This window comes from Sesamum indicum, linkage group LG2, assembly GCF_026168435.1.
Source record: "Sesamum indicum cultivar Baizhima isolate 11 linkage group LG2, ASM2616843v1, whole genome shotgun sequence".
Classification (NCBI taxonomy): domain Eukaryota; kingdom Viridiplantae; phylum Streptophyta; class Magnoliopsida; order Lamiales; family Pedaliaceae; genus Sesamum; species Sesamum indicum.
The window spans coordinates 17,647,678-17,658,265 of NC_142658.1; the positions used below are offsets into that span (position 1 = coordinate 17,647,678).

Below are 10,588 nucleotides of genomic sequence, written 5' to 3' on the forward strand. Positions count from 1 at the left end.
GAATTGATCGAATAATATAAATATAAGTACTTGGAATGTTTTGACATTATAAAGTAGAAAAAAAAAAAAGAAAAAGGAAAGAGAGAGAGAGAGAGAGGAGCATCTAAGATGTGTGTGTGTGTGTGTGTGTGTGTGCGCGCCGTACAATTTTATCGTTTTGCCAGTTCTTTGGTGCACGTTCTTTTGTTTCAGCAATATAACGGCCACCAAATATAAGACGACAATGCAACTGCTCTCCATGTGCTGGCTGCTACTGCTCTAACAACTAACAATTACCTGATCTCCCAAATCCGCCTCCCATTCCTGCTTCACCCTCATTTTCTTACGCCGTAAACACGTTTTCTTTTCAATGTAAGAGGGAAAGTCCCACTACTACCCACTCCAAGGCCTCAACCTGCATTCAGCACATTGTGTAGGTAGCGACTTCATTGTCACTGACTCATCTTCCTTTGAGAAGGAAAAACGGTGTCTTTTTGTTATTGGATTTTAGCAGAACGAACATGGCATCGCAGATCGATCGGAATAAACCACTTGCACAAACTGAAGGAACACAGGACAATGAAATATAATACAGTAGATTGACTTGTTACGGGTGTAATTTCATAAACCGCAATGTTCTCTCAAACAAGTAGGGCCTCTGAGAACATCAGTGCGACAAATGCCATCAAAATGAATCCCAAGTCTCTTGGACCACAATTTATAAAGGTAAGAAAGAAGATTGTCCCCTGTATCTTACAATTCCCTAAACTTAATGGGAACATAATCAACTCAACAAAGATAAGCCACTCCACTAGCAATCCCCTTGATAAGGGGGAAAAAAGCAGCTACTTAAGTTTCCGTATCTATGAAATAAAGTGAAAGAAAATTTTATAACGCATGCAACCAACAGAAATTGATTTAGAGAGTTCATACAGAGAATATCCAGCTTCCGTCCGCTTCCCAAGCTGCACCACTGCAACAGTTTCAACAACTGTACTGACCAAAGACGTTGGAACTGAAGGTAAAGGTGCGGTGGGAGATTAACGGACCAAGAATCATTGATCGGCATTGATTCCAAAGATACGAACTTTGTGCATATGAGGGAACTTGGCAACCACCAGAATGAAAACTGCTAGTGTATTGAAGAAGAGCATGGGATGTTGATAGTCAGTTGTGTGCGATGCTATCAAGTACCTGCCAAGAGGAAAAAGGATAAGCCATAAGAATGCATGCTGAAGATTCTGTCTGTAGAAATTTCTTTGAACTAATTAGTCAAGCCACCAGGTGTGCAGAAAAAAGAAAATAGATGTTCCTCTTTGATTAATCAGAAATGGATTCCATTTCAAGTGTGAATTCTTTGAAACCCATGTACAGTCAACAGCAAAAGAAAGAAGAAATAATCAATGTGCCTTTGTCATCAAGGAGGAAGTACAGGAAACTGAAACACTAAGAAGTTCATCTTACAAGTTGAGGAAAACATGAAGAGTCAAACTAATGAACAAAATACCTCAATAAGGCAAGAGATAAAATGTCATGCAAAAAGATTATGCACTGAACAATATAAAAACCAAATATGCAGAGGGAGTCAGATGCAAAATAAAATCAGTTAAGGAAATAAAAACCCACCACCAAGAACCCAAAAGCCATCTCCACATTATATACATAGTATTCACATCAGCAAATCTCTGAAACAGGCATCATATGCATTCAAGATTCAATTTAGGAAGTAGGAAATACATACAAAACTGGAAGTGGCTCTGTTCATCAAGAAAGATCACTGAAAATTTCGTTTAACACTCAGAAGCCAATCTCCAATAACTTATCTTGCGTTTTAGTGAGCCCCTTCCACCATTTGCATTCACAGATGCAAGTCAAACATCAGGGACTAACATGTGTAATATATGATATGACTGCTTTACATTCAAAATCAAGTACATCAAAGTTAAGTTCACATTACGATCAATTTTGCACCAAGATCTTGCCTTTAGAAACCCTGGTTGTATTCCAATACCTTAATAAATTTAACACAACTTAAATTTAGTCCACTAATTGAAAACATATTACGACCTGCTCAGAAGATTAGCAGAAGACAAGAGACAATGAAGTATGAAAACGAACTAGAAGGGAAAGAGACAGTGACTGCAAGAGAACATAAACCAGAGAGTAACTATTAAAGTGCATCATAAAGGGGAAAAAGCAGCTTAAAACAAAAGGGAAAAATGATATATGCACATACAAATCACTCAAATGCCTCTCAAACTATTTCATGGACAACTGTACCACAACCACCAAAACACAAGCACATAAGCTGTTGGCTGATTAAATCTATTCAGCTTCATAAGATGAGAAACGCCTTAAGAAGTGAGCTCCAGTTTATTTACGTGATGTTGGGGCATTAGCAATAGAATGATAATAAACAAGGATATGCAAACTAGATGTAAATCGTTCACGCAACAATTGTTTATGAACCCATGAAATGGCATGTACTCATTCACTCACTAACTCAACCATGCAGCAAGCTAATAAAGCCTACTACAAACAAGACCTGGAAGTAAAACAAAGTTGCCACTAATACTTTACGTGTACTGGCTAACAGAACACCAATGCTGAATGCAGGATGGAAAATATATTCATAACTCCAAGGAGACATATCCTCCTAAGGTATACTTGGCATCACAAACAAGGAAGAGAGCAGGGACGACTCTAAGCCTTCCCCAAGAAAGAGGTAGAGTTGTGCATTCTAAGGGCTTGTCCCACCTTCCCAATCCTATCCTCACTCTAGAGCATCATTCCTTCCCATAAGATGGAAAGTTAAGCTCAAAGGAAATAAGCACCATTAATACCTAACCAGAAAAGACGTATGGACAAGAGACCACACAATTCAAGCTGATCTTTTATCATTAACAAAGGCACACAAACTGATCCAAAGATGATGTAAAACTACATGATATAGCACTTTCTGAGCAAATGTGGCATGAGTAACCAGTGAAGAAACCGATTTAAGAAAAGTGACAGAATGCTTACAGGACTACAGGAACGACTGTCAAAAACTTCCTGTTACGAGTGAGTTGCTTGCCATTATCTATTTGCTCCCACCAAGTCAACCTATTGTAGATACCTTGATCATCAGCAAACGGCGTCCCCTTCTTCCAATGAAAGAACTGATAGGTTACCTGAACACAAATCAGAAAGTTTACCTAGTTAATAAATAAAGCACTTTCAACGCAGAAGGGCTCCAAAAGCACTTTGTAGTTAAAACTGAAAGTTTTTGTGCACCTTGTTCTTTAGTAATTCAGTTACTAGTCTTACTGATAATTTAAAAAGATTTATAATCAACCATCTTGATTCAGTTGTTTTAGAGTCAAATATATCTTGATGAGGCATGATTGACTAAGATATCAGTAGCCTCTGGAGGGGGAGCCGGGGGAAGTTAAAAAGGTTTTCACATGCTTTTATTCTTTTACGCAAAGAATCCCACAAGGTTGAGGAAGCAATATGATCTCACATGGTAATCCAATTATCAGAAGACATAAAAAGCCATCAATACAAACTTGGGCGAAGAAGTTTCTGACTTGCCATATGCAAGAAGCTCACCCCCTCTTGTGAATGCCATTGGTATTTGAGGAGAAAAAAAAACACCAAACACTTTTTTCAGCTAAATTAGAAAACATAGCTAGACACCCGGAGTAACTGTTAGAACAACAAGTAAACTGGATTTACTGATTTGGTTAAAGATTATTTAGGATAGATGAAATCTAGGAGAGTGACTGATAGACTCTAGGTGAATGTATAGCGGTCAAGTCTCGAATTTGATTAGAGATGAGCATTGTAGGAGTAATTTAATATAGAAGTTTGGTTCGTCTTTGAAACATCATGTAAAGGGTGTGGCTCTGTAAGCCGAACAAGGATGGAGTAAATATAGGAAGGGTTGATTGAGTGGGAAAATTTTGGGTAGTCCACTTTCCTCTGAAAATATTCCAGTTCGATCACTTCTGAGGCTGATATACTTTTTAACACCTAGTTCTTCAGCATAATCTCTCTGATACATGTTCAATTATATGTAATTCTCAAAGTCCAATCAAATGATACAATCAACCATTGCAAAATCAACTCTTATAAACTCAAGATTGCAGAACTTATCATGTTAGAACCAATTCCCCCAACTATTTGTCAAAACCATAAGCCCCATGATCTTCTACCAACACAGGATCCCACTAAAATCAACTGCCAAAGAAAACTAATTTCCACTATTAACTCATGCAAAAGATAAAATTCAATTCGATGATATGTGCTAAACCATTCTGCAACCTTAGAGATACTCAAATCTTGACATGAAAGAAGAAGATTTAATTGCAAAACTCCTTCCGCAGACTAAATCCAAGAGAGCAATCGGTATCCCTAAATCTCTATCCAATAAAACACTGACATAATCAAGCTCTAACTTGCATCGGCATGGTCACTCACAATTCAATTCTCAGGACATAAAACAATTAAAAACATTATCAAACAGCACTAAAATCAAATTGCTGTTAAGAAAAGTCATCACCTCACCTCATAGCTAAGCGATAATAACCCAAGACCAAATAAACAACAAAACCCTACCAATCAAAACAGGAAACAAATCCCCCAAACAACACAATCGTCACACCGCATATAGCCTCAAACACGCATGATCAGAAACAAAAAGAAAATCAAAACTATACAATGAGAAAGAAACGTACAACAAAATGCGACAGATGAACGACGGTCCACGCTATGCCTGGAGAGCAGCCGAAAACAGAGAGCACCACCAGCCACGAGAAGAACAATATCAGGATGTAGGTTGTCCATACACCTGGGTACGTAAACCACTCGGTGTTCCGATTCAGATCCGTCGGCATCACCGCCCGCACATACAAATTCGCCATCTCCGGCAAGTCCCTCTTCGAATTTCTCCGATATATATCAAGTAGGCGCAAATTTTTTCTTTATTTCACGAATTTTCTGATCCTATCAGGAACGATAAAACAAAAATTGCTTATAGCAAGTAATTTCTGATTCGTGTATTTATATAAATAGAGAAGATCGGAGAGAAGGGAGGTGGGGGGATGTAAGGGTCAAACCATTTGACCGAAGGGGAAGGCAAATTTGATTGTTTGATCAAGTTGGTGGATGGTCTTTGAGTTTGATGCTTCTTACAATTCTTCATCTTCTTTTATTTATTTATTTTGTTAAGAGGGTGCCGTTTTTAGATTAATTTAATTTTTTTTTTTAAGTTTATAAAATATTAAATATTTTATTATTAAAAATGAGTTTATCTAAGTACTTTAATAAAATACAATTATAAAACTTATAGCATCTTAACAATAACAAATTACGTAATTAATATTAAAGTAAATGAACTTACTAAAATATTGTGAATTAATTACAATAAAGTCCTCCTAAAAACACGAAACTACTCTTTCTCTTAAAAACTTTTAAAGTTATATTTGCATCTGTTTCATAAATTCTCCAATTATAATTGTTCTCCCTTCTTTAAGTTTGAATGAAAAAATAGACGTCAACAAGAAAAGATTTATGTAAATTTTTAATTTTGTCCCTCATTCGATATTCTCTTAATAATATTTTGAAATAATTGCACAATGGTCCCATGAATTTGATATGATTATAAGTAGACCTCCTATCATTTGAAAAATTACATCTAATATGTCATTTGTTTCTATTCAACAAATAGATCTATCTTTTCATAAAATTTATTGACATCAACAAAAAAGTTAAATGAAAATTCACATTTGCACCTGATTGACTTACAATTTATTAGGTCAAATAAACTTTTATACCATTCTACCCTTATGTATTCACTTCGTACAGGAGAATCTATTTGTTAAACGAAAATAAAGTAGGGGTACTGATGTAATTTTTTAAATTATAGGGAATTTGCGTGTAATTACACCAAATTTCATGAGAGAGCGGTGTGATCTGAAAAATTACATCTAGCACTTTTAAAGTTTATTTTCGTCTAACAAATAGATCCCTTTGATAATTAATTTTTTAATATAAATGGGGTGAAGCTGACACCAATTTTATCCTCACATATGACTATAGTACACTAAAACATAGTTACAGATTATCCACAACACAGCTCAAACCCACAACCAACTAATTGTGACTTGAGAGTGACTCCTCTTTATTAAGTGAGCTAACAAATTGGTTGATGAATGACAGAGATGGAGAGGCAGGAGGCGGCGTACAGCTGTGGGGCGGCAGATGAGAGCGAAGTGGTCGTCAAGAAACAAAGATGCTAACGTTACGGCATACACCTGAATTTGCACAATCCCATTAGTTTGCCGGTCACATTTAAAGAAATGAAGCTGGCAAAATTCTGCAGCAAGATTGCCTACATTTTTCATAAGGTTAAATTTAATTAGTGAAACTCAAACCTCGTAATTTTATGATTATGAGTTTGAATCACATCGACATATGGGATGTTATTCTATTCTAATAGTAAGTAATATTTTAAATTAATAGTAGTTACTGATTAGATATAGTAATATGATATTGATGATTGCAGTCGTCGGTTGCTGTTAGATATAGATATTTGATATTGATGCTTACATCGATTTATTCAATAAATAATAGTTCATCTCTTTTAACTTAAAAAGAAAAAATACCTATTATGAGGGTTTTAACTCTGTTCATCTGACTTCATTTTATATTTCTAGTATAGGATAAGAACTCCTGTGATAAAAAAAAAAATTAAAAAGAATCAAAATATATTGAATTCTATTGAGATAAATATACTTCAGGTTAGTTATATACATTTTAATATTTAAATTATATTATGTCCTCTCATATACCTTATTAAAGTTAGTGGTGTTGGTAGATGATTATGACCATAAAATTTGTAACAGTTATATTAGTAAAGGTATATGTCTTTTTTGGTGAGTTTCTCTACAACTTGTCCAAAGTGAGTTGAAGACATACGACGTTGTTGGGTTGTTGTTTCCTGAAAGGGATAAAGTAGTCAAGAGTAATATTGTTGGATCAATGTGAATATTTTATTATAGTGGTTTGAATCTTCTTAATTAGAGGTAGAAATCCACGCCTCAATTTGAAGATATTCCGTATTTTTTGAAATGTAATTTTTATTTCCACAATAATTCTGAAATACAGAGAATTTTGTTAAAGATATATATATATATATATATACATATACGTTTATTTCATGTACTTACACTTACAATAAAGGGATAAATACACCGCCCTCTCCTGAGATTTTGCGTAATTACACATAGATATTCTCTAGTTTGAAAAATTACACCTAATACTCCCACATTTGTTTCTGTCCAATAAATTGATCCATTTATTCGTAAAATTCATAAAATTTGCTAAAATCAATAAAAGAATTGAATAAAAATCATATTTACCCCTAATTGATTAACAAATTATTGTAGGTCAAATAAATATTTTTCGATCAAACTAACTTATAGGGGTGAAGATGTATCTCCTCACATGCATTAGCATGTGATGATATATAAGGATAGCTTGGTAAAAAAAAAATTATTTGACTTTCAGTAAATTAATAATAAATCAATATGGGATAAATATAAATTTTCTCTGATAATCAACAAATTTCATAAAATCTTAAATAATGAATGAATCTATTTATCAAATGATAAACAAACATAACAGTTCTAAATATAATTTTTCAATACTATAAAAAATCTGCCGTATAATTACATCAAATTTTGGGAAGCAGCAGTCTAATTATTCCTAAAATAAGGGTTGGTGAGTTGGCGGGTGAAGGATTAGAGAGAATAAAGAATCTGTCATCCCAATCTTATATGCATCACATTTGCTTGGAATTATTACAAGTGTTTTGGGCACTCCAAATCCACCAGCTTCCCCAGTATGCATTTATAGTCGTATAATGTGGCCTGGTTAAACCTTTTTCTGCAGGTACAGATCATCTCTACCTGTATCCCAGGAATATATGTAAATTAAGTCAACACTTTTTAAATTATATCTAATTATATAAATATTTTACGTCTTTTATAAAATTATAGTACACATCTTAAAGGGTGTCAATTTATACTTATAAAATTTTGCTCCTGAATGGAGGGCGTGTTTATAATTATGACTACAATATCAGGAGGTATAGTTGTAATTTTAGAAAGGAAAATGAGTTTATTACGTAATTAAATATTTTTTTGAGGGGTATGGATATAATTTACCCAGAAATAAATGTTAACCATTTAATTAAAGAAAAAAAAAAAGGAAAAGCATGGAAACTGCAAGGAAATGCACCGACACGGAGAACATGATGCAGCAGCGGGAACAAAAGCTTAGTCCTCCAGAAACAAAATGGGAAAATTTGAAATTCATTAATATTTAATAAAATATCATTTAAATTTGAATTTTAAAAGTAGAAAATCATTTAAATTTAAAGTTTTAATAATTTTAAAAAGTTTATAATAAAAAATCATAATTTTAAATCCATGGACTCAAGTATAACTCAATAAAATTAATCAGATCAGCTCAAACAGCAGCATCACAACATCAGCCTAGCTAGTTAAATTGGACCAAAGCAATTACCAACCATTTGTATTCTTTCATGCAATAAATTAGCAACAGAAAGAGAACTAGGAGTGGGCTGGAATTAGACCTATCAAGCCCTACCCAGACCCATACCCTAAGAATACTCAATGCAGAAAATAATGTATGAATCCATTGGGTCCAAGATCCAAATCTAATCTGCCAGACTCGGGTTTTTCAGCTCGGGTCCGAACCCGACCTGTCTTTTTTTTGAAAAAAAAAATAGTACATCATTATATATATCTCTTCGAGACAAAAATATTATTTTTCCTTTTAATCTGTGCACAATTGTTTAAGCAACCTGTGCAATTCAAACCAACTTATTGAAACATCCCATTAAAATGTTATTACTTAAATACCAAAAATTCTCGTCCTGTTTTTATTTATTTATATAAGCATCGACTTTACACTTTAAAAATAAAAAATATAGTTGGCATAGCTATGACAAGAATAAACGTCCATAATATGCTTTGAGGGGCCACCTACCCTATTTATTCCATCGCCCATATAGAATCAAAGACTCAACTAAATAATAATGTCTTCAGAATCAACAATTAAACTTATGATATCCTTAAAGCAATCCCGAGATAGTGTTGTTTCTTCAAGTCTGTGTTATATAACAATATCGTTTTAAAATCAATTGGAAGAAAACTGCAGCTGAGACCTAAAGTTAAAAAAAAAAAAAAAAAGTATGTTACTTTTTCAATGGCTAAACACACAGTTCTCATAAATGATAATAACTCTAGAAACAAAGGATGATAGAGTCATCAATGAGGCACAAGTATACAGACCAGCTCAATCTTATCATAGACAATCTATTGATAAATAAATATTCTATTTTCACATGTGAGTTCTCACATAGTAACAGATATTACAATGACTACTGAATGTGACTTTTCATAGAGTAGGCAAAAAACAATCACTTTGACAATGAAAATTATAGTACTTAGATCAGAAACAATACAAAGGAGCCGACAACAGGTATTGGAAGATGCAATATCCCTTGTGCACAAACTAAAATACCATTTGCAAATAAAGCTTGACAACCCAAAAGTACTTATAACCTCATTACCAAGAGTAACAATTCACCCCCTCAATTCATGTCGTGTATTAATAATGAGTAGTATGCATCACTGAGACAAATAGAAGAAAATAATCTCAATTAATAGGCATTTTCTTAATTCTTGATCTGTACATTTTCCTTCTTTTACTACTATATGTTCATCATGTCTTGTACTCTTCACTTAAAGGAATTTAATGGGCTTGGATAAATATTTCTAAATGAGGCATGTCAGAAAAAGAAAAGGGGGGAAATCTCTTGCTCTACCTATGAAGGACCAAGCCATACCTATACAGAAACAAAAGACTTGTACGAAGAATCTATACAATAGTGTAGGTAAGTCTAAATAATATACCTTTTGCGGCCTTTTAATAAGATCAACTACAGTATCTATATTAAAACACCATCCATAGTACCTTAATTTTGTAACATAAATACCAAAAATCAATCAGAAACTAGAGTTTTAAGTTAGTTCGACATATTTAGTTCATTCTCAATGACCCAATATCAAATGGACACAGAACCCAAACACTATGTTTGGTTTTATTTTTGGACAATCTCTGAAACAAGATAAAACACACCTAATGTTTACCTCTTTGTTTTCGCACCTCGTTTGTGTGTTTTTTATTTTAAACTTTCTATATATAATAGATATATACATACTTATATATATAAATATAATATAAAAGAAACATGATTTGATAATTAACAGTAATTTTTGTCTCCTAAAAATACAACGTTAAACATACAATATATATATAATGTGTAATATATATAAAAGAGACGTGATTTGACAATGAACATTGACTTTTTTCTCCCAAAACCCAACAACAAACATACACCACTTATTTTGAAGTATTTTAAATTACCTTTAAAATAAATCCAAACATACACTCTATCTCCAATATGCACTTATTTATGTCTATTTTTCTATTTCTATCTCCAAAACATAGAACAAAACACTTCAAAAATAAA

At 33.3% G+C, this 10,588-nt stretch overlaps 1 protein-coding gene across 1 annotated transcript; it reads right to left on the reverse strand.

Moving 5' to 3' along the window:
• Positions 1-670: 670 nt before the first annotated feature.
• On the reverse strand, positions 671-5,146 carry LOC105156035 (ORMDL family protein). Its single transcript, XM_011072062.3, has 3 exons — positions 4,701-5,146; positions 3,004-3,152; positions 671-1,173 (listed from the first exon to the last, which is right to left on the reverse strand). The coding sequence occupies exons 1-3, from the start codon at positions 4,884-4,886 to the stop codon at positions 1,035-1,037; spliced, it is 474 nt and encodes a 157-aa protein (XP_011070364.1). The 5' UTR covers positions 4,887-5,146; the 3' UTR covers positions 671-1,034.
• Between the last annotated feature and the right edge of the window lie 5,442 nt (positions 5,147-10,588).